The 24013-nt window shown below is 51.3% G+C and overlaps 1 protein-coding gene across 18 annotated transcripts in view; it reads right to left on the minus strand.

The window, feature by feature from the left end:
• Positions 1 to 1930: 1930 nt before the first annotated feature.
• The window catches only part of CEP250 (centrosomal protein 250), a 46294-nt gene continuing 24211 nt past the window's right edge, over positions 1931 to 24013 (minus strand). For all 18 annotated transcript variants that reach the window (XM_027078457.1, XM_027078456.1, XM_027078458.1 and 15 more), the window contains 15 exons: positions 19120 to 19287; positions 18579 to 18713; positions 17155 to 17298; positions 16390 to 16523; positions 15326 to 15464; positions 14044 to 14386; positions 13074 to 13195; positions 11958 to 12078; positions 10823 to 10944; positions 7731 to 10349; positions 6013 to 6126; positions 5675 to 5830; positions 5129 to 5230; positions 4118 to 4180; positions 1931 to 2564 (listed from right to left, as the gene is read on the minus strand). In XM_027078457.1, coding sequence (XP_026934258.1) covers positions 2301 to 2564; positions 4118 to 4180; positions 5129 to 5230; positions 5675 to 5830; positions 6013 to 6126; positions 7731 to 10349; positions 10823 to 10944; positions 11958 to 12078; positions 13074 to 13195; positions 14044 to 14386; positions 15326 to 15464; positions 16390 to 16523; positions 17155 to 17298; positions 18579 to 18713; positions 19120 to 19287 — 4746 coding nt within the window. In that variant the 3' untranslated portion in view covers positions 1931 to 2300. The remainder of the gene's footprint in view (positions 2565 to 4117; positions 4181 to 5128; positions 5231 to 5674; positions 5831 to 6012; positions 6127 to 7730; positions 10350 to 10822; positions 10945 to 11957; positions 12079 to 13073; positions 13196 to 14043; positions 14387 to 15325; positions 15465 to 16389; positions 16524 to 17154; positions 17299 to 18578; positions 18714 to 19119; positions 19288 to 24013) is intronic.

Here is a 24013-nt window from a genome sequence, read left to right on the forward strand (position 1 = left end):
TTTATTACTTAATGAAGACCTTGCTTGGCTGCCTCTACAATGCCTTTCATCTGCTGAAAGCTCTCTCCCTGCTCCCAGAAGGTGTGTGGGGCTTAAGGCCTTGGCTTACAACCTACAGATAACGGAACTGAGAAGAAACTCCAAGGTAAACAACAGGGTCCCTCTGTCAGGCTCTAAGCTACAGAACCACAGTTGGGGGACCAAAAAAGGTAAGGAGTCCAGAGAAATCTCGTTTGTCCCTGAGAACTCCTAGCATCGAAAAGGCCAGGTAAGGATTCTGAGACACAGGGATGTGACTAGAGGCAGGGACCAGCTGGCATCTTGGGGGCCCCAGATTTAGCTCTGGGGGGTCTTAAACTGTTTTATACTAAGCATCTGTGCAGAGTCCCGTGCGTGGGCTTTGGAACCAAGCTCCAGCAGCTGTGAACAGCCCCCTACCCACTCTGTGTGGTGTGACGGGGTATAATGGGGCCTGAGCTCCGGGTAAGTAGGTCTGGGGGACCGTGGTGCTGCTCCTAAACTCCCACATTCTTAGCCGGCCTTAGCTCCATCCCCATGCCTAGGTAAGAGGAATCACAGGAGGGCTGGAAGAAGGTCATGCCTGCTTCTTTATTTTATTTAAAAAATTTTTATTATCATTTTTTATTTATTTTTTGGCTGTGTTGGGTCTTCGTTGTTGCACGCGGGCTTCTCATTGTGGTGGCTTCTCTTGTTGCAGAGCATGGGCTCTAGGCACGCAGGCTTCAGTAGTTGTGGCTCGCGGGCTTCGGTAGTTGTGGCTCACGGGCTCTAGGGCACAGGCTCAGTAGTTGTGGCACACGGGCTTAACTGCTCCACGGCATGTGGGATCTTCCCTGACCAGGGATGGAACCCGTGTCCCCTGCATTGGCAGGCAGATTCTTATGCACTGCACCACCAGGGAAGCCCTATATATATATTTTTTAAATTAATTAATTAATTTAGGCTGCCCCGGGTCTTAGTTGCGGCATGTGGGATTTTTTTTTTTTTAGTTGCAGCATGTGGGCTCATAGTTGCAGCAGACTTCTTAGTTGTGGCATGCATGTGGGATCTAGTTCCCCGACCAGGGATCGAACCTGCGCCCCCAGCATTGGGACTGCAGAGTCTTACCCACTGGACCTCCAGGGAAGTCCCATGCCTGCTTCTTTAAAGAAAATTGTTCTCTCTTAGGCTTTGAGGAAGTTTCCAACAATAGGTCTTAAGCCTGTACACTGCCTAAACCAGGGCCAGGCCATAAGTGACAAGTCCTGCCACACTCCATCCTCCTTCCTGGCTTGACCTATGGCTGGACTACAGGGGGCCACAGTCGGTTGCAGCTGATATGCCCAGAAAGGGACACCCTGAGGCCTTTCACCCAGCGCAGAAGGGGAATGAAGCCAGATAGAACTTCTGAACTCAAGAGGCTGACTTTAGCCAAAAGCCAGCTCAGTGTTTTTGAAGTCCCCAGAACATGTTTTAAGTCAAGAACATATGATGGTTCATCATTATCCATGAGTTCAAATCCAGATCCCAAGGCCCTCCTTCCTCTCCCTCGTGACTCATCCCTCAGCGCAAACACACACTGCTAAGGCCGACCGGTCTTCTCACCAGTATGCTTAGCAACCCTCCCAACTCCTCTCCAGCCACCAAGGGCCAGTTCATACCTTCCTGCCTCAGCCCCTGGAATTTCTACAGCACTTCTAGGCAGCACACACAACTGTCTCTGACTCATCTGCCTGTTATTGTCAGTTGGGCTCAAGCTTCCTGTGGGCAGGGGCTTTGTCTTGTGTATCTTCTGTAGCCCTTCTCTATCAGAATGCGGGTAGATGACAAATGCATGCCACCTGACAGGAATCTTCAGTGAATTCTTCCTTAATAGATGCCCTTGATGTATGGCTGTTGCCCAGCTACACAGTAGAGACAGCAGCAGAGAACAAATGCAAAGACCCAGGGTTTATTGCTGGAGGGGGAGGTGTCCGAGCGGGTGAGTGCTGGATGATGAGTTCTAGGCGAGAGGCAGCAGACGCCCCTTGGCCAGGGAAAGGCGCTCTCTGGGTGACTGCAGGCTGGCAGCAAGTGTGATGTGCCTCATTCCCATGTGAGTCAGGGCCTTCCCCCAGCCTTGCAGCTTTCCCTCCCTCTTCCGGGGAATGCCAGCTAACCTGGGGCTCCCAGGCTGGGTAACAGAGTCAGAATTTTCTTTGGCAAACAGCAGCTGTGTGGAGGGGCCATGACCTGCTCTACGGCCTTCTGTCTGTCTGTGTGCTCCCAGGCTGGCCCGTGTCCTGCCCTTGCTGCAGCTGCTACCTGGAGGCGCCTTGAGCAGTGCTGGGGCTGGGGCACAGCAGGACCGGCCCAGGGGATGTCAGGCTTTGAGTCAGGGACTCATCCAGCTTTCGGGTCTCGGCCTCCAGGACAGTGGCCTCTGGGGCCTGGGCCACGGCGAGGAGGGAGTGAGAGAGGCTGTGGTGCAGGCCCGCCAGCTCACGGCTCGTCTGCACTGAGCGGGCGATGTAGTCCTGCTTCTGCTTCCGCTCCAGGGCCAGCTGGGCTCGCAGCAGGGCCACCTGGGGGGCAGGAAAACCAAGAGGGTGAGAGCAGTGGAGGGCCTCGAAGCTGCCCCAACCCTTCCTGCTCGGCTCCTGTGGCTCCTGTCAGACCAGCGTTTGAATGAACACCTCACCCACGAATCTCAGGATGAGGCTTTACAGCATTTGGGGGAAGGGCTGCTGGCAATCGGAGAATCCAGTGATTGTCAACCCTGGCTGCACAGGAGACTCAGAGAGAGAGCTTAAAAAACCCAACCAGACTATTCACATGTTTACATGTAATAAAATGCCCAGATTGTAAGTACATTTTGACCAATTTCATAACATACACACCCATATATAACCACTATCTCAATCAAGATACAGGATGCTTTCATCCCTGCAGGAAGCTCCACCGTGCCCCCTTCGAAAGGTTTTAAGAAATTTTCTGACTTAATTAGACAGGTGTGAGGCCTGAGCATCAGTATTTTTTTCAAAGCTCCCCAGGTGGTTCTAACGTGCAGCCAGGGTTGAGAATCACTGATTGATCCATTTCTCAAGATGAGTATACTGAGGGCCCCAGGAGGTGAAGTTTTTGGGAGGTCAGGGCACATCCAGGACTAGGGTGGGGCAACAGATGCTCCTAGGGTGCAAAATTTAAGGAGGAGCTCCAGGTCAACAGTGAGGTCTGTCTTGCCTCCCCCTAGTCCGGGCCCTGTCTCAGCGATTGCTTTGTGTGAGTTTAAGAGAATTCAAAGTAATAGCTTAGGTTTCCCTGGTGGCGCAGTGGTTGAAAGTCTGCCTGCCGATGCAGGGGACATGGGTTCGTGCCCCGGTCCGGGAAGATCCCACGTGCCACGGAGCGGCTGGGCCCGTGAGCCATGGCTGCTGAGCCTGTGCGTCCGGAGCCTGTGCTCCCCAATGGGAGAGGCCACAACAGTGAGAGGCCCGCGTACCGCAAAAAAAAAAAAAAAAAAAAAAAAAGTAATAGCTTAGGTCTAGCTGTATAGTCAGGGCCTGCCAGTAGTGACTACTGATTTCTGAAACAGGCTCATAAATCAAAACTCCACAGTTCTAATTACTCCTGGGCCTTGAAAGACAGGGTGAACCTTTAGGGGAGGCCTAAGAGGCAAGAAGGCACTTTATACAGTTCCCCTGAGCTTGACCTGAGCTCTAGGGTATGGATCCTGGCGCTGGTGCCAGGCAACTCTGCCAGGTGTGCTGGGCGCACGTGAGGGCAGAGGAGGCCAGGATGCTTCTGCTTGCTTTAGTCTGTCCTCTTAAAATCTTCATCTGCTCCTCTGCCTTTCCCTTTTCTTTCCTAAGTAGGAGGTCTGGGGCCTGGAGTGTGCTTTCTTCCCCAGTCCCACCCTAAGCACGTGGGAGGTTAAGTCCACTCAGTGTGGGAGGTGGAGTTGAGACGGGGCTCTTCTTGCCTCCCACAAGGACTGAAGTTCTCTAGGCAGGAACTATTTCCCCTCTCCCTGCTGGAGGTGCACAAAGGGCCAAGCACATAGCAGACACCAAAGCCTTGCTGCCTGAGTGCAAGGGAGGGAAAAGGGGCTTAGAAAACGGATCCTTCCAGAACGTACCTCTTTCTGCAGTTCAGCCATGTGCCTGGTATCTGAGGAGCCCTTCTGTCCTCCTCTTCCATCCTGTGGAAGACAAATGCCATTCCTGTTGGAACAGGCCTTCCACCGGAGTTTGTGCAGGCCTCCTCACAATCCTGGGGACCAGGGCAAGGGCTATGGGCCAGAAGTGCCTGAACTCAGATTGAACTCTCTGGGGCACCATGGCCCTGGGGCAAGGAGAAGCCCCAGAGGGCCCAAACCAACCCAATGGAGACCTGAGGCCAAATGTCCCAAAGGCTTGTATGGGACTGGCTTCTTTGAGGTACCTCTTCATTTAAAGTTCAGCACACACCTGCTTCGTGCTAGCCCTGGTCCGTGAGCCAAGGATGCGGAGGGGAAGTAAGACAAGGGGCCTGTCCCTTGGGAAGCTTTTCTTGAAGGAAGGGGGATGGAGGGTTAGGAGGTGCTCAGACACCAGAAACAGTCCCTACCTGCCAGGCCCCAAGGCTGTCTACTGACAGGCATAACTCAACTAAAAGAGTGCTGGTTTGTGGTGTCTTCCCCCAGATCCTTCTGGCCCCAGGAAATATCCTGGACCCATATCTTGTAAATTCAGTATTGCAAAGGGCAAGGAAGTCTAAGAGGTCCACGAAGCTGCTATCAAGCTCCTAGGAACATCCAGCTCTGGCAAGCACCACCCAACACCTACATGCAGGGAGAGACCAGAAGCCCCAGGAGGCCTGCTCCCGGGAGCCTGAAGCACTGGTCTGGGGGGCATGTGGACTGTGTATCAGTGAAGGCTGGGTGCCTCAGAAAGCAGGGCTGACTCCAGCCCCGCCCACTGATGTTGGGCCTCCTTTCCGGGTCAGGGACAGTGCTGGGTGGGGCAGAGCCCGGTCAGGAGGGGCCCTACGGACTGGCTGGAGTGGCTCCTCCCCTTGCAAGGGGAGCCTGGGATATGCACTGCAGAGGGCTGTTTCTAGTGGCTGGGCTTGGGCTCTCCTGAGGCTGCAGTCGATGAAACAGACAAACCTGCTGGGTGGGTGATGGTGCCGTGGCTTCACCGCTCTCCAGGACGCCCGCCCGCGATGCTCGCAGGGAATCCCTCTTCAGTTTCCTCCGCTCTCGCTCCACCTGCCGAGATGCGAGTGAGAAGTCAGGGCTGGGCTTGGCTCTGGGTCTGCAGCAGAACCGCCTTATTTGAGAGGAGGCCGGTGTGAGGGTGGGGCAAGTATAACGGGCCAGCAGCCGTGGGAAGCTGAACTGGGCTGAGGAGAGCACTTGCTGGGGCAGCCCTGAGTGCAAAGTGCTGCTGCGGCAGAGGAGGTGGGGCCGGCCTCCTCAGCCTTTGAAGCAGGGCCAGCAAACCTTCTCTGTAGTATTTTAGGCGCTGTGGGCCATTCGATCTGTGTCACAACTACTGCAGTGTCTCCAAACAGCTTTATTTTCAGAAACGGGCAGTGGGCCGAATTTGGCCCCTGGGCTATAGTTTACTAACCCCTTCTCTGGGGGCTGCATGAGAAGTGGAGATGCATGCCCAGCGGACCGGGGAGGGAGCTGAGGACAGGAGTCACCCACCTGCTCCAGGGTGGTCCGCAGCTGGGCATTGTGGTGCTGCAGTCGGCTTCGGTCAACCTCCAGCCGCGCCACCGCTCGCTGCAGGTGTTCAAGCCTCTGCTCCCAGAGCTGCTTCTCCTCCACCTCAGGACTCGGCTCAGTCTTCGCTCCCGAGACCTGAAGGAGAGACCTGTCCGTCTCAGCCGGGCAGCCCCTCAGACAGGTGGGGAACAGATAGAGGGCAAAGGACTAACTTGGCAGGTCTGGGCTTCAGGGACCCAATTCCCAGGGGAAGGGGACAAGCCCCTGGACAGGCGCTCCCTCCTGGGCCATCTGTTCCCACCAGGCCCCCAGCTCACCTCTCCCAGCTGGGCGCCGGGGTCTCCTCTGGGCCCCCGTTCTGCTCGGCTGGTCAGGCCTGGGTTGTGGAGTCGCTCCTTCTCCAGAGCTTGTCTGCTGAGCTCCAACTCATCCTGGGGTGAGTCACACCATTATGGCCTCATATCAAGACCCACTCCACCCTCCGTCCTCAACAATTTTCTCATCAGGTTATAGTCTTACTTTTCCTGGCTTCTCTGAGCTATTCTAGTGGATAACTTTCATTTTACAGGTGGATAAAACTAAGGAGCAGAGAGGGATCTTCCCAAGGATACATGGTGGACTAGGACTAAAACCTGTCTCATTTTATTTATTTATTTTATTTTTATTTTTATTTTTTTGGCCGCACCGCATGGCTTGTGGGATCTTAGTTCCCCGACCAGGGATTGAACCAGGGCCACGGCAGTGAGACCCTAACCACTAGGCCACCAGGGAACTCCCGTTTTAGATCTCCCCTAAGCTAAGTGACAATTGGGAGCACTAGGTGTTGTGGAAAGAGCATGGACCCAGGAATCACATAGAGCCGGGTATTGTGTCATCGCGTATTTGCTATATGACTTGGGTAAAGGTATGAGCTCTTTCCAAACCCCAATTACCTCGTTTGTAAAATGACCACAGTGAGGACTTCCCTGGTGGTCCAGTGGTTAAGACTCCGCACTCCCAATGCAGGGGGCGTGGGTTTGATCCCTGGTCAGGGAACTAAGATCCCACATGCCGGGAGGCGCGGCCACACACACACACACACACACAAAAAGACCACGTGAAGCTTAGATTAAGCCTCTGGGATTAAACCCCTTTAGATAAATGGGAAGACTAGTGCTAGATATTTTCTAGGCACCCTAGGGTTCATAAATGGTAAAGGTCAAGAGGACAGACAGAGAAGAGGAACGGTCCACGTGTGGGTGGAGGCTGTCTGGGAGAGAGAAGGAGCTTAGTAGTACGAGGCCAGCCTGCTTAGGTCTAACCCTAGTTCTGCCCTTTACTAGCTGGATGACCTTGGACAGGTTACTTAACCTCTCTTAACTGCCGTTCCTCAACTATAAAATGAAGATAATAACCATTCCTACTTCTCTCCTGGTCAGTCTCCCCAGGTCTACAGTTGCTCCCCCGGCAGCCTGAGCCATCTTTCTGAACTATATACCTGATCGTGTCACTCCCCTGCCCCAAACCCTTCATCCACTTCGCACTGGTCACCCAGGTTCTTAACGTGCTGACAAGCCCTAAATGATGGCCCCCTGCTGTCCTCTCTTCTCTTGCCAGAGCCTCTTCTCTGTCCCTGGCAGCCTGAACTCCCTCACAGATACTCCACGCTCTCTTTCCTCCTTCTTCCTTTCCCTCCCCCAACCTGTGCTTGGCTCTTTCCTTACTGGTCCCTTCAGATCTAATCTTAAACACCACTTCTACCAGGAAAGGTGGGGTGGTCCCTCCGGTATGCTCAGAGCACACGAAACTTCACGTGTCAGGCACCAACCCTAATTAGGCACTGCATTATAACTGCTTTTCCACTAGACCATCAGCTCTAGGAGGGCAGGGACTGTGGATGCCACATCTTCCCCCACCGCATTAGCACAGTAACCTGGATTCCACTCTGTTGAGGTGCTCGTGACCTCAGCTTTCTCACACCCTGAGGTGCAGGCAGCCCCGGAGCCCAGGCAGACTGGGCTCTGCCCCAGCCCTTCCCACCCACGGGGTGACTCACCTGCAGCCTCTGCTGTTCCGAGTCCCGCTCCTGGACAGAGGCTTGCAGGAACAGGGCTACCTCCTGCAGACTGCTGATGCTGGCCTTGCTCTGGGCCAGGGACAGTGCCAGGTCCTGGGCCTTCTCCCTCCACTCGATCTCCCTGGCCTCTGTCTGCCTCAGGGCCACCTGTAGTCGCTCCAGCTCCCGCTGCAGCCTGGGACCTGAGGAATCAAGTGTGGAAGACGGCTCCTCTCCTGGGGAGGCTCTGTGGCTGGGGGGCGAGTCCTCCAGACCCTTCCTTGGCCGGGCCTCCCTCAGCTTCAGGATTTCCTCTTCCTTTTGGGCTAGAGTCCACCGTAGCTGCCTTAGGCTCTCACGTAGGCCCCTCGTCTCTTCCTCTTCTCTCTCGTGCCTTGGCTCCTGCTTCTCTTGGGTCGCATCCTCTAGGCCCCGCTGGGCCAGAGCCTTCTCCAGCAGCTGTCCCTGCCTCCTGTGGTGTCTCAGCTCTTCATCCCTCTGGGCAAGTGCCTCCTGGAGCTGCCGCACGGCCTCCTGGTGTCGGAGGTCCTGGTCCTCGATCTCACCTTCCCGCTTCCTCAGGGCCTCCTCCAGCTGCCGGGATTGTGCCTGGCAGGAGTCCAGGGCAGCCTGCAAAGTGGCCGTGCTGGCCTCCAGGCTGCGGCTCAGCTCCGCCTGCCCAAGGAGATGCTGCTCTTTCTCCTGCAGGGTGGCCTGAGCCTTGCTGAGGGCCTTCTGCAGAGCCTCAGCCTGGACCCTGGCAGCCTCCTCCCGACACTGGGAGGACTGGCCATCTGCCTGGAGGGCCTCCAGCTCCCGGTCCCGTTCCTGGAGCATCACCTCTGCCTGCAGCCAGCTGTCCCGCAGGGTCCTGGCCTCCGCCTCATGCTCCTGGGCCTGCGCGGCGCACTGTTGCTGGAGGGCCAGCAGAGCCTTCTCCTGCTCCCGAGACTCAGCCCTTAGGTCACCCAGCACCTCCTCCAGGGCCTGGACCCGCTGTCTCTCCACTGCCAGCTCTTCCTGGAGCCTCTGCGCGTGTTCCTTGTGGTCCTCCAGCTCAGCCTGGTACTCCTGCAGTGTGGCGTGGGCCTGCTCCAGAGCTTGCTGCAGCGAGCCCGTCTGTTCCTTCACGCTCTCCTCCTGGCCCTGGGCCTGCTGCTGCTGCTGGTGCTGCAGGGCCTCGAGCTCCTGGGCACCCTGGGCCAGGGCCCTCTGGGCCTCGTCCAGCCGACCCTGAAGTGCCTGCTCTTTCAGCTCCCCCTGCTCCCTGGCTTCCTGCAGGTGCCGCTGCAGGACCACTATCTCCTGCTCCTGCTGGGTCAGGAGTAGGCTGGTCTCCCCCACCTTCCTGTGTAGGCCCTGGAGCTGCTGCTCCAGCTGGTCCTTGTGCTCCTGAAGCTCCTGGATACGCTCCTGCTGGCATTCCAACTCCTTCTCCTTATCGCGCAGGATCAGCTTCATGTGCTCCAGGCTCCCTCGCTGAGCTTTACTCTGGCCCTTCCCTTCCTCTGCCCGCTCCTGCATCAGCTGCCTCTGAGAGGCCAGCTCCCGGCCCCGTTCTCTCAAGGACAGCTTGATCTGCTCCAGGTCCTCCTCCAGGATCTTGGTCTGCAGGGTCCTCTGATCTTCCAGGACCTGAATCCTTTCCTTCAGTAGCACCATGTCCTGCTCCCTCCTCTCCAGGTCCTGAGTCAGATGCTCTTTCTGCCTCTGCAGCTCCTTGATCTGGTCTTGCTGGGACGTGACCTCCTGGTCCTTCTCCTGGAGTTCTCTTGCCAGGAGGGTGCTCTGGCTCTCCAGCTCCTGGATCTGGCTGCCCTGCACCTGCAGCTCCTGGCTCCTCTCCTCCAGGTCCAGTGTAAGGTGGGTCAGAGCCACCCTCTGCATTTCCCTCTGGCCCTCCAGCTCCTCGATCGCCTTTTGCTGGCATTCCACTTTGTGGTGGTTTTCCTCTAGGTCCAGGGCCAGGCGTTCCATTGTAACCAGCTGCTTCTTCAGGTCCTCAATCTGTCCTTTCTGGGACTCAATCACTTGGGCCTTCTTCTCAAGTTCCAGAAGCTGATGCTCCAAGATGTTCCTCTGCGCCTCCTGGTCCTTCTCAAGCTCCTTGATCTGCTCCCGCTGCAGAGTCAGCTTCTGCTCTTGCTCCTGGACGGCCACGGGGAGATGCTCTAGAACAGACCTACACTCCTCCAGCTCCCGGATCTGTTCTCGCTGCAGATCCACCTCTTGGGTCCTCTTCTTCAGGTCCAGGGACAGCACTTCCAAAGCAGCCTTTTGCATTTCCCATTGCTTCTCCAGCACCTGGATTTTTCCCTGCAGAGTCTCCACCTCCTCTTCTCTTTCAGACAGGGTCTGGGCCAGGCGAGCCAGATTCTCCTGCAAAGCCTTCCCCTGGGCCACCTTCAGCTTGCCCTGCTCCTGCAGGGCCTGGGCTCGCTCGCGCTCACTCTCCACCTCCTCGTTTTTCAGTTTCAGTGCTGAGCGCACAGTTCTCAGGTCTTCCTCCAGGACCCCAGCAGCGCTTGCCTGAGCCCTGGCTTCTGCCACAGATGCTTGGAGATGTTCCACCTGGGCAGTCAGGTTCTCCTTGGCTGCCTGCAGTAACTCTCGCTCATTCTGGAAAACAAGATGCAAAACCACCTTAAACTATACTTCCCTGAAACTGTCACTCCAACACAGGCCCTTCCTTTCCTTCCTCTGCGGCACCAGCATTGTCAAGGATTTGGGCAAAAGGAACTGGGTGTTCCACTTAGGCTGATACTGTAAAAGAATATCCCTACCCTACCCCGGGCTCTGCTGTGCTCAGAGGGGAAAAACTGTTGCAAATGAGTCATCCCAGACTCTAGTCCTTCAGGGAAAGGGACAAAAATCTCAACCTCAATTCAGAAAAGGTAATTAAAGGAGGATTCACTAGGGCCTTAATAATGGCCCTCAGGGATGTGGGGAGAGCCAGAGAAACAGAGACACTGCTGAAGGAGGCTGGGCACTACATATGGATGGGGTATGACCATGGGCCAGGATGGGCTCAATCCTGGGCCCTGAGGGACTACTCCTGAAGCAACCCCTCCCCCAAACCAGAAACACCTTACCTGGGCTTCTATTCCCTGGAGCTCTGCTTGCCGTAGGCGACTCTGGAAGGATGTCACAGTTTCACGCAGCTCCCTCAGCTCAGATTCTAGGGAGTTCTGTTTTCCTTCCCACTTGGATTTCTCTTTGGGAAGACAGGTAGTGGAGGAAGAACCATGATTGGAGGAAAGGAGGGACGTAGAGGCAGATGGAAGATGGGGAATAGAATCAAAGGAGGAAAAGGCCAAGAAGGAGAGAATTACACCCAGTTTCATAGAGGCATCACCCGTCTGCCTGCTGCTCCTGTCTGTCTAGGCTCCCTGCTGCTTCCAGACTCGTGTCTGCATCTGCTGCCCAGCTCCAGCACTGCCTGACTATCATCCCAACACTTCCCATCCCGATCACAGATTCTCAACCTTGGATTCCAGACAGGGTTGAGCTAGATGATGTTGGAGGTGCTTTCCAGTCCCTAAGTCTATGATTTTGCAGAGGTTCCTAGAGACCAGGGTTGCTCTGCTGGGTACCCTCCATTTCTGCAAAATGCACCAGAACCCAACTGTATGTGTGTGGCTCTCAGGGAGCCGTTTGGGATAATTTTAAGACCCAGACCCACTCCCCACGTTGTCTTCTTCCCTTCTACAGTTGAGCCTTGAGTCGCAAGACCCTCCCCTCTCCTCTCCCTTCCTAGCCCTTGGCTGTGGCACAGATAGCTTCTCCCCAGACTTCCCCCTCTTCCTATCTCCCAAACAAGCCCATAATCCTTCTGCTGTCAAAGGTTAATCATTTGAGAACATAGTTGGAGATAACAAAATAAGTAACACTGATAAATGATGAAAGACATAGAATTTTACAGTGTTCTTATAGACCTGACCTTAGGGTGCCAGTTTTTAAATCTTCACAGAAAAAACAGAAGCCTAGCTAGCAACTTCCCTCAGTTCACCAAATCTGTTCCTCCTAATCCCTTCTTCCAGGACGGCTCTCAAAGGCCAAGCAAAGTACACAAAATAGTTCACGGGGGTCATCGCCCCTTTGGAGACGCCTCTAGGTAAATCTCACAGTTGTGGGTAAGCAGTGGCTCCCAGGCCTGATCCCGCCCCACTGGACTTCCTGCCTTTCCTTTCTTCTGCCCCAAATCCACCCCTGCCTTAAGCTTCTCACCTTCCTGGTTCTGGGAGAGCTGTCTCTGCAGAGCCTGCAACTCTGTGTGGATCTGGTTCTTCTCAGCCTCTGTATCAGTGAGACGCTGTTCCAGCTTCCGGGCCTGATCCCTCAGATCATCCTGGGAAAGAAAGGGTGTGGAACTCAAGTTCCTCATCTTCCAAAAAGCCGCCCCAGTTCAGGGCCCGATCCCTCTCTTCCCTCAGCCTGTCAGGGTCTGCCATCACGGACCTACTCTCAGATTGCTGGGTTATTTACCTCTGAACTCATGTGCATTTGGCTCCTGGAAGGGATGACAGGCTCTGCTCCAAATGGCTGGAGCCTAGGGTTCCCCTTCTGACTCGTCTGTCTTTGAAACAGAACTCCTGCTGAAGTCTTAACCCGGGATCATCTCTCCTCTCCCCAAACTCCTACTTCAAAGCTTAGCTCAAAGGTCACTGCTTCCCTCCTTCTGACCCTCCCAATTGTCCCTTCCTCCTGTTATTATCATGTACATCTGTTATTGATCCAATTATTTCTATCAGTTCTGCTTTATCTTAGGATGCAGTCTGGTTGCTCAGCCCTGTCACAAGTCTTCTTGAGGGCAGAGAGCAGGTCTTTCTCCTTTTTGTATCCCTAGCTCAGAGCGGCTGGCATATATATAGGTGACACTCAATTTTTACTGACTGATGGGTTCACTGTGAGGTGGAATTTGGGGGACATTTAGTTCAGTCTTAGGCCTAGAATGTTCCTATAAATGGCAACCTCAAATCTCAGCGATCCCCAATTTGTCAGGTTTTTCTTGGAGGTCTTGACACCAAGAACAATTCATGGCTGAGAGGAAAATGATGCAAAACGGTATCACAGGTCTATACAGAGTATCACGTTTTACAGGGCTCACTCGAGTCCCTCACTCATTTATTCCTCACAGCCCTGTGAGGCAGGCACGATTTGCCCTACTTTACTAGTGAAACCAAGGCCCAGGACGCCAAATGCTTTATTCACAGTTGCCGGGTAGTAAGTGATAGAGGTGGAACTCATCCCAACTTTACGTCAGAAATAAAACAGGTCAAAGTGCTTCACAAGTCTTTTTCGGCGTAGGTGAAGAGCCTGAGGAAGGAGAACAGAGACACATACCCGGGCCCGCTGCGTCTTCCACAGGTCTTGGTGAAGCTTCTGGAGGGCAGACGCTACCGCCTCAGCTGAGAGAGCCGTCTGCAGGGGCCATCTCTTAAAGAGGATCCTAGCTCCATTCTGGTCTGAAAAAATGAGGAAACACCTCCTGACCTGGCTGCACTATGAAAAGAAACAGCCATACCTCCCAGACCTGGCCTTGGCCTTCCCACCCATCCCTCTTCTCCTCAAAGAACCCCTTCTCAGCAGTTTGTTCATCATGCCCTGTCTGCAAACCTACGTGCCAGGCACTGTGATGTGCATTAGAAAATGCTATCATCTGTTAGGCATTTAATAAGTGCCAGGAACTGTGTGAACGATTTTATTTGTCATCTCATTAACTCTTTAAAAAACTCCCAAGAGGTAAGTACTTCTTCTAAAAAAAAAATTATGTATTTTTGGCTGCGTTGGGTCTTCGTTGCTGTGCTCGGGCTTTCTCTAGTTGCGGATGGAGGGGGCTGCTCTTCGTTGCAGTGTGCGGGCTTCTCATTGCGGTGGCTTCTCTTGTTGCGGAGCACGGGCTCTAGGCTCATGGGCTTCAGTAGTTGTGGCACATGGGCTCAGTAAGTGTGGTGCACGGGCTTAGTTGCTCCATGGCATGTGGGATCTTCCTGGACCAGGGATCGAACCCGTGTCTCCTGCATTGGCAGGCGGATTCTCAACCACTGCGCCACCAGGGAAGTCCCGGTAAGTACTTTTAACACCCTCATTTTATAGTTGAGAAAATCAAATTCAAAGAGAAGAGGTGACTTGCCCAAGGACACACATCTAGCAAATGGCCGAGCTGGGGTTCAAACTCTGATTGAACTAATCCTAGAGTCTGTGGCCTTGGCCTTGATGAGTATTGCCTAAGGAACTGCATTCCCTTCCCTTCTCCTCTGGGAGCTAGGCCTGGCTTTGACCAAAGAACTGAGTCCCTGGGTGGCTGCCTCACCTGGCTCAGGGCCCCAGAGGGAAGAAGCCGAGTCTCCCCCACCACTCAGCTCAAGCCCCCTCTCATAAGGAGACCCCAGGGCCTGCTGCAAGACAGAACAGAGGCTGGCCAGCTGGACCTGGGCCTGGTGCCCAGGCTGCTGTCCCGCTGCCAGGGCATCCAGGTGGCTCTCCGTGCTGCGCAGTCGCAGCTGTAGTTGGGCTGCCTTGGTTTCCTGGGCCCACAAGGAAGCTTGTAGCTGCTGTTCTGTTACTCGAGCTGCCTCTAGCTCCTCCAGCAGCTGTGCTTCCTGGGCCAGAAAGTCAGCCTCCTTTTCCTTCACCTCCTGCTTCAGTAATTCCACCTGCCAGAGAGGAAGTATGGTCACTCTGAGCAGGGAATGGATACCCTCTCCCCAGACCCTCCCGGGCCTGATCCCTGTGCAAACCTTGACTGGGGCTGGGAGGATTTCAGTAGGCTCAGCTCTCCAGCAGGAAGGGAGGGCTCCGGAATGAGTGTAACCCTAGGTTTAACCTACATGCCCACCTACGGACTCCTGACACATGGGCCTGGGCTATGCAAATGGGCTTTGGCCCTGGTCCCCCTGGCAACTATGCCAGCTCCCTGCTATGATTAGAAATCTGCCTGAAACACTGACACTGAGCCTAAAAAGACCAGTCACGATAATAATAGCTACCATTTATTGAATGCTTACTGTGTTCCTGACACTTTATATATTCCTATAATGATTAAGAATTATCATCCTTGTTTTATGGTTGAATAAAGTGATGTTCGCACAACCAGGAAGCAGTGGAGCTGGGAGTCACACCCAGGATCGTCTAACAGGCAGACCTGGGTCCTCATCTGCCACAGTCTACGTCTAGCTCTCACTTCCTCATTATTCTCCTCCCAGTTCCATCTTTCCTCTGTGCACAAGGTCTGGGGTCCTGCTGTGAGCAGACTGGGTCCCTGGAAGCAAGAGGCTGCCGCTGACCCCGTCTGGAGTAATACTTGTTCCCCCTGCTGTGTCTTGCCAGGCAGACCAGGCACACTTGGCAGCGGCTGGGCTTGAACCAGGCCTGTGTGAGCTCTGCCCCTCTGGGCACTGTGTTCTGGGCCATCAGGTTCCCCACAGGGTCCGTTCTCAACTCTGGGTCAGGTTGCCAAGCCCCCCCCCCAGCCCAGTCCTGGCTGCCCCGTCCTGCCAGGGCTGCTGAGGTCTCAGCGTGACTGAGCAATCACCTGCCGACTCCAGAAGGAGGTTCCCACCAAGGAAGAGGGCTCTTAGTGGGGTGGGAAATACCTGGGCGCTGAGCTCTTTCTGCCCTGCTTGGGCCTCCTGCATGTCCTGGCGCAAGGAGCTCAGCTCTTGCTGTCGAACAGAGTCAGCCTCTTGTAAAACAAGGAGTCTCTGTTCCTTTTCCGCCAGCGACAGAGTCAGGCTAAAAAGAGAGGGTTCAGAGGGCTGGGTCATTCTCTCAGGGAATGAAGAACTACCTTCTCATCTGACTGCTCTAACACAGCATTAATAATTAATAGAAACAGTGATGATAATGATTCCAGTATAACAATAAAAGCCTCCATACACTGAGCACCTACTGAGTGCTCCTAGGTCCTTCATGCATATATTTCATTTCAACTTCACAGTTTATTCTTCTCTAGAAAAATTCCAGAAATATCTATACAATACCTCAAATTCAACATGTCCAATTCTTCCCAACCCCTCTGCACCTCCCCTCCCACCAGTCACCCCTACTATGTTCCCCAGCTCACTGAATGGCACCTCCATTCACCCTTAGAAGTCTTGACCACATCACAGCATCCTCCCCTCATCCCACCTGGGTCCACTTTAAGACTACAAATAACTGATTCCAACTCCCCTGACACCCCTTAAACCCCTTTCCTCCTCCCCTTCCCTACGACCCTACCTCGGTTCAGCTTTGGTTCTCTTATCTGGACAATTGTACCAGTCTCCTACCTTGTCTTCCTGCCTCTAGTTTCATCAACAAAAGGATTTCTCCCTCCTCAGACTCCAGGTAACATAACCTGCAATACTTTCCTTTGGGGGTTATTTGATTAACGTCTTCCCCACAAAACGATAAATTCTACTGAGGCAGAGACTCTATTGTCTTAATATATCCCCAACCCCTGGCATAGTGTCTGGTGCGTGCTATGTGTTCTCTAAATATCTGCTAAATGAATGAAGCATGAGCTTTGGAGACAAGGACCATGCCCTCTCCACACAGCTACCTGTACAGCCCAGAGCTGGAGACGTGAGAGGTTAGGTGCCCTGAGCAAACGGTCAACCTCACAGTGACCCCTGGACCCAGACAGGCAAAAGCCAACTCCATGGCCTGTCTAGCCTACCTGGCTTTCTCTCTCTCCAGCTCCTTCTGAATTCGGCAACACTCCTGGGCCTCTCTCAGCTTCTCCTGAACCTCCTGGTCCATCAACCTCTGGGAGTCTTCCTTGGAAACCAGCTGAGACTTCAAGTCCTCCACCTGGAAAGTCAAGGGCATGAGGACCAAGGGCAGGAAGGTTGGTGGGAGGATGCTTCCCACCTAGGGCTTTAGGGTCCTTCAAGGTTTACCAGAGTCACCAGCCCATTTTCAAAGCTCTGGAGGTCCTGGCAACCCTTACATGCTGTTCTTATCCACCTCCCTCTGCCAGTACCATCCAGCCTAGTCCCCTGTCTCCCCAGCCTCACATATGCTGTATAGCGGCAGGCACAAATAAAAACCTTGGTTGAATGTAACTCTGTCCAAAGGCCAAGTGATGGGCAAGTGATTGTATTTTTTTAAAAATAAACAACCCGACCATCATCTGATACAGGATTTTGAGAAGGAAAAGCAATCTGGTATAAAAATACTGGATCTATGGGGAGGCTGGATCTATGGGGCTGCCAAGAAAATATGAGGTCTCTGGTCCCCACTGAGAGAGGTTACTAACTACCCCAGGGATCTGGGAGGCACATGCACAGCTCTGAGCACCCTTCACTTTTCCATTCAGTACTGGGGCTTCCCCTCCCCCTCCCAGGCTCAGGCAGCCAAGGTTCCCCCGTCCTGCCAGAGGGAGTGGGAGAGCCTGTCTGTGCTGGGGAAGGGTGCTGGGCTGGGAGAGAGGAGCAGAGACCTGCTTCTGCAGGTCTATCTTATCCCGCAGCAGGGTGCCGCCCTCTTCCTGGAGGGCAGCGAGGCTGTCTTTGTGCTGCTGGGCTGCCTGCTCCAGTGCCCGCTGAGCCTCCTGGAGCTGGGTCTGCAGCATCCCAGTGGTCTCCTGCGAAGGGAGAAGACAGCAGGGAGCAGAAGAAAGCTTCCTTGGTCTTGAAATCCATGTTACAGAAATCTGTGTTGTATAAATACTGGTGTTTTGGTTGGGTTGCCAAAAGCTGAGGCAGGGCCCAGCTATCCACGTTGTTTCCACGATACCCTGTCACCTCAAGTTCTCACCTCCTATTCCCTCTCCTCCCTCACCAAGTGCACTGCTCACCCAGGCTTTCTCGGCCAGGGTCCCTCACCCAGACCACTGCAGCAGCCTCCTGCCGGGTGTCCCTGCTTCCACTTCATGCCACCATGCCCTCGTGCAAGCAGGCAAACACAAACACACACAAAATTCTCCCCTCAGCAGCTAAAGTATTTTAAAATATGTATGTAATAACTCATGTCCCACTCTGCTTTTTAAATACCATCCAACATGTTCCCACTGCCCTTAGAACAAAGTCCAAGGTCCTACCATGGCTGACAAAGGGCTCCTGCCCCCAAGCTTATCATGCTGCCTCCTGTCTGTCCTGAACTGTCCCAGGCCCTTTCTGCCTGTCCCAGGCCCTTATGATAGCTATTTCCTCTGCCTAAACTGTTCTTCAAATGGCTGGCTTCTTTTCTTTTCCTTTTAATGATTTTATTGAGATTCAGTTCACATACCCTACAATTTACTCATTTAAAGCATACAATTCAATGATTTTAGCATATTCACAGAGTTGTGCAACTGTCACCATGATCATTTTTTTACCATTTTCATCATCTCCAGAAAGAAATCCTGTACCCTCCCCATCCCCCATCCTCACTGCCAACTACTCGTCTACTTTCTGTCTGTGTAGATTTGCCTGTTTTGGATATTTCCCACAAGTGGAATCATACACTGTGTGCCTTCTTGTAACTGGCCTCTTTCACTTAGCATAATGCTTTCAAGGTTCATCCTTATTGTTCTACGGGTCTGGCTCTTCAACCTTAATGGTTCAGCTCAAATGTCATTTTCTCAGTGAGGCCCTCCATGACCACCTTGTCCAAAGAGGCCTCCTTTGAATCACTCTCAATTACATCGTCCTATTTATTTCCTTTACAGCCCTTATCACAACCGGTAATTATCTCACTTATTTTGTGTCTGCTCTGCCACTAGAATTCCATGACTGTCATGTTCACCGTTGTGCCACACCTTTCTGTTGGTCAAATGTCAGCACCTAGGCAGGGCCCGGTGCAAAGAAGTACCAAAGAGCAGGTCAATGTGAATGAATAAATCAACGCTGCCTCTTCTTCCTTGCCCAGAACCACCCTCCGTACCTGCTCCTTTAACTTCTGAACCTTCATGTCCTGCCTCAGCCGCTCCAGTTGTTGGCTGGCATCTGCCAGCTCCTTCTGGGTCTGCAGCAGTGTCTCCAGGAGGGACACCCTCTCCTTCTCTGTTTCAAGCTGCATCTGTGGAGGGGCAGGAGGGCGAGGGCTTGTTGGGTTAGGGGTCACCATGCTCACCCACTAGGCCACAAGCACACGCCAGCTGCTCTAGGGCTCTTCTAGCAAATGGGGTGGGGGCTGAGGGCGAAGGAAGGTCTGGACCCACTGACTGAGAGCCAGGAAGTACGAAGATTGCTGCTGGTTTGCAAGCTGACAGGATGTGGTAAACGACAGCCCTCCCTCAGGAAGTAGGACATGCCGCCAGCCGTGCAGCTAATGGTACTGATCACCTGCTCATGGGGAACAGAGTGGGAAGCTACATTCTCTTCTGAAAGCCCCTGCAGCACCACCCTCGGGAGTGGGAAAGGAAATGGCCCAAGGTAGGGGGATCACAGGGTGGACGTGCAGCCCAGTCCCCCCAGCTGCCCACCTGGCACAGGGCGCTCTCGGCCTCGGCCTGCTCTTCTGCCCTCTGTGTCCGCATGGCCTCCGTTTCTGCCTGCTGTTCCCTCAGCCTCGTTTCCAGCTCCATTTTCTCCCTCTCCAGGCTCTCCAGAGCCTTATCCAGTTCCTGCTGGTGGCAGGAGCGCTCTCTCTCCTGGTCGTACGAAGGAAGCACCGTTAGAGCCGAGGGGGTGAGGAGAGGAGGCAGAAGGAGAACCGGGTTAGGGCAAGAAGCCTACTGCTCACCAGCTGTGTGACCTTGGTGCCTCACGTGACAAGCCTGCTTCCTCATCTGCAAGGTGAGGCTAATCACCCTGCCTTGCCCATCTCGCCAAATTTTATGAGGATCAAATGAGATTCATTAAAAAAAAATCAAATGATATAATACATGGAAAAGCGTTTTCTAAAGCGCAACTGTCCCTCATATAAACTACAAATATCTGTTATTTTAAAGCAAGCACATCATGGTTGGTGGTTGTAACAGCGAACTGAGGGGGCGGACTCGCTCTCTGCTGTCCCCACTCCCCTGCTCAGGGTGACAGGATTAGCCTCCCAAAAAGCCAGGCCGAACCTGTCTCATATACGATACAAGAGCGTTAGGATGGGGCATCCCGGGCCTCCCAGAGGCCCATCAGTGACCGACACCCTCCCTGATCTCCTAGACGAATCCAGCCCCTCTATTAGGATCTCAGGATGGTGGTGAAGGGCACTGGAGCCAGGCTGCCTAGGTTACAGTCTTTACCCCAGTACTACTAGTGTGACCTCAGTTCATTTCTATCGCATCTCTGTGCCTCAGTTTCCTCATCTATAAAAACGGGGACAGGGAATTCCCTGGCGGTCCAGTGGTTAGAACTCTGTGTTTTCACTGCTGAGGGCGCAGGTTTGGTCCCTGGTCCGGGAACTAAGATCCTGCAAGCTGCACAGCATGGCCTAAATAAATCAATAAATCCTGTGTAAAAAAATAATAAAATTAAAAAAAAATTTTTTTTAAATGAGGATAACAACAGGGTCCTCCTAGGGTTGTTCTCACGAGTGAAGTAAGTCGTGTAAAGCACTTTAAATGGTGCTGAGCACCCAGAAAGCATTCAGTAGCCAATAGCTATCATCGTCTTCATCACCTTTCCTTTAAAATGTTTGTAGTCGTAGTTATCCACATTTAGTGGGAAGGCCTCTAGTGTTTCACCCCTTTCCAACATCGTCTTGTGCACTCTCCCTTCCCTCGCTACACTCTGGCTGCACTGGCCTCCTTTCAGGTCCTGGAGGACACCACGCACCTCCATTCCTTAAGGCCTTGACTCATGCTTTCCTTCTATTTGGACTGCTCTTCCCACCCTACCGTAACTCATGGCTTAAATGACACTTCCTCATAGATGCCTTCCCAGACCATACGCTCAAAACGGTCCCCCTTTGTTCTTCTTCTATCACCCAGTTCTTTTTCTTCATAGAACTTCCGTCATCAGTTACTCATTTATGTATTAATTTATTTAATACCTATCTTCCCCCAAGACTTGAAGCTCCATCAGGAGAACCATGTCTACTTTGCTCTCTGCTGTATCCTCAATGCCCAGCATCATGCCTGGCAGACAGTAAGAACTCAGCATTGCTTGAATGAATCACATTTCAGCTACTAGACTATTAAGATGCTTAAGAACAGTGATCTATAATACCACAGTTAATAGACCAGCTATGAATATCAAATCGTACACTCTGGTTCAAAAAGCCAACTGTAAGAATATGGGAAAGATGAATTTAATAGTAGTTACGTGTCAAAAAAACCAAAACAAAACTGACCTATTTGCTCAATATGAGTTAGAAGTGTGTTATGGCTACCAGAAGGGCTAATTCTGTGATGTTCAGAAGTAACAGTCAAGCGTTGCTGCCTAGTTTGTGGATCAGAATACTCTGCACACTGGTTCATGAGTGATGTGTATCATGTCTAGAGGAAAGCAACCGTGTTGGTGGGGTATTCCAAGCAAATCTAAGGCTGATTTGTTTCAGGTAATAGATTTTGGCTCAGCTTAAGGAATAATTTTCTAATAACTAGATCTATCTAAAAATAAATGGGCATTCCAATGGATGGACTACAACAGAAGCTAAGCAACCCTTGGAAGGGATATTGTAGAAGTGGACATAGCATAAATGCTACGAAATGGTTAATCCCTGCTCTACCACTTCTTAGCCAGGTAACCCTGAGTGACTTCTCTAAGTCTCAGTTTCCTCACTAGGTGGTTGTGTAGGCTATCTGAAATAACGTGACTAGCATTCAGCATGGTACCTGACATGGGAAAGTGCTCAGTAAGTAAGTATCCACTATCACTGCTATTAAAGGGGATTCAGACACTAGATGGAAGAATGGAGAATATAACCCCTAAGAGTTTTTCTAATTGGTAGGATTCCAGGACAAGGCAGGCACTGTTAAAACTAACAGACTCTCTGGGAATTCCCTGGCGGTCCAGTGGTTAGGACTCTGCCAAGGGCCTGGGTTCAATCCCTGGTCAGGGAACTAGGATCCTGCATGCTGTGTGGCGTGGCCAAAAAACAAAAAACTAACAGACTCTCGAGAGTTATGCAGGCTTTCAACCCTTTCAATCAGTAGGGAGATCATAAAGTCAGACAATCAGAAGTCAGGGGGATTATCTGACTGAGAAGAAAGGAAAAGACGGAAGAGACTTTCCCATGATTCAGGTGTGGCCATGAGATGGTCAGTCCTTCCACGGATACCAAGTCTACATCAGGCGGTAACACATCATTCAGAAGTTTTATAGCTTCTTTTACTTGTAGGGTTTTCAGTGGGTGGTATGACTGATTCTTGCTGGGAAACTGAACTGCCTCTGGACACTGGTCATTCAATAAATACTTTGAAGTACCTACTATAATCTAGGCACATAATTCTAAAAAGAGGCAAACTTCTGGCTACCATCTTGCCAGCAAGTCTGCCTTGTAATAACTATCAAATCACAAATACACACAAAGCACAAGTCAACTTCCATTTCCAGAAATCTGACAAACAAGCTCTCTGAACCCTCCACCTGTAAAACGGCAAAACAAACTAACAAACAAAAAAAATGCCAATTTAACTATTAAGTATATATTTTAATGTATCACTGAGCCAGCAGGAAAATAATGAAAATTTCACTGGAGCCAAAATCAAAGCAATACTTGTGATCTAAAGAGGTAAATGAGCACAGAACAGGCTTTCCACTGGAGGTATTTACTTTACCTAACAACCTTGAAATTCATTTTCTGGCAATGTGGGCAAAGAAAACAGAAAACAAAGGGTGGGGAGCCTGACAGGAGACATAAGGCTGGACCTCCAAAGGGCTATCTGGGGTCAGGAAACTATGGCATATGGGCCAAACCTGGCCCTGTGAGCTAAGAGTGGTTTTTATGTTTTTAATGGTTGATAAGAAGTCAAAAGAAGAATAAGACTTTGTGACGTGAAAATTATATGAAATTCAGTTTCGATGTCCATACATAGAGTTTTATTGGAACACAGCCATGCTCATTTACATACATGTCGTTTACAGCTGCTTTTGCACTAGAGCAGCAGAGAAGAGTTAGTGTGACAGAGACTGTATGGTCTGCAAGGCCCAATGTGGCTCTTCAGAAAAACACCCACCCATCCCTGGGCTACAGTCCTCAGTAAATGGATAAACCTGAGAGAGGGAGAAAAGGGGAAGAAAAAGGGAGAGAGAAAAAGTGGGGGAGAGAGAAAACAAAACACTGTACAGAAGGGAATAGCAAGAAAATTTGTCTTAACTTTCACAAAGGGCTATATATATATATCACTTGAGAATTCATAACCATAGGCTGGTGTTCATGTGGGTTCAGGGCCTGAATGTGGCCCAAAAACTTTAAACAGAAATTGTACTTTAAGGTGGTCCTGGGATGCTAGTCCTTCACCTTCCTCAGAGAAGCAAAAGCAAATCTCTGAGGAAAATCTCCTTTGCCTCAGGCCTAAAAGGATTCCCACAGAAAAATTTCCAGAGAACATGAGTTCAGAGTCAGGAATCACAAAACACATAGGGGCCAAGGTCATCAGTGAGAGCCAAGGGAAACAACATATAACAGAGATCCAAAAAGATTTTAGGTGTTGGAATTATTAGACAGCATAAAAGTATGTTTCATGTGTTTAAAGAATAAAAGAGGGGACTGCAAATATAAATTAGGGAGAAGACACTAAAAAATGACCAAGAAGATTTGAAAAAATAACCAAACTAAATGTTGAGAAATAAAATATTTAATAAATAAAATTTAAAACTTGGTGAATAGACTATAAAGCAGATTAGACACAGTTGAAAAGGGAAATTAGTGAATAGAAGAGGGATCTGAAAAAATATCACCCAGAATACAGTGTAGAAAAAGTACACATGAAAAATCTAAGACAGAAAGTTAAGATACCTGAAGGTTACACCAAGTTCTAACATACAGCTAATTAGAGGCTTCTCAATACCAACAACGGAACAATCAGTATGCTGACAGAAAATAACGGTTACCTTAGAATTTGTACCTGAATTTTATACCCAGTGAAACTATCTTTCAAGAATACAAGTGGGAGGGATAAATTAGGAGATTCGGATTAACATATATACCTACTATATATAAAATAGATAACAAAGACCTATTATATAGCACAGGGAACTATACTCAATACTTTGTAATAACCTATAAGGGAAAAGAATCTGCAAAATAAAAGACATAATATATATATATAACTGAATCACTTTGCTGTATACCTGAAACTAACACAACATTGTAAATCAACTATACTTCAATAAAAAATAAAATTAAAAAAGGAAAAAGCTATAAAAAATAATAAAAGTAAAATAGACATTTTCAGACAATTAACTACCAACATACCCTCACCAAAGGAAATTCTA

This window comes from Aethalodelphis obliquidens, unplaced genomic scaffold, assembly GCF_003676395.1.
Source record: "Aethalodelphis obliquidens isolate GAN/ISIS:26980383/991018 unplaced genomic scaffold, ASM367639v1 scaffold42, whole genome shotgun sequence".
In the NCBI taxonomy this organism is placed as follows: domain Eukaryota; kingdom Metazoa; phylum Chordata; class Mammalia; order Artiodactyla; family Delphinidae; genus Aethalodelphis; species Aethalodelphis obliquidens.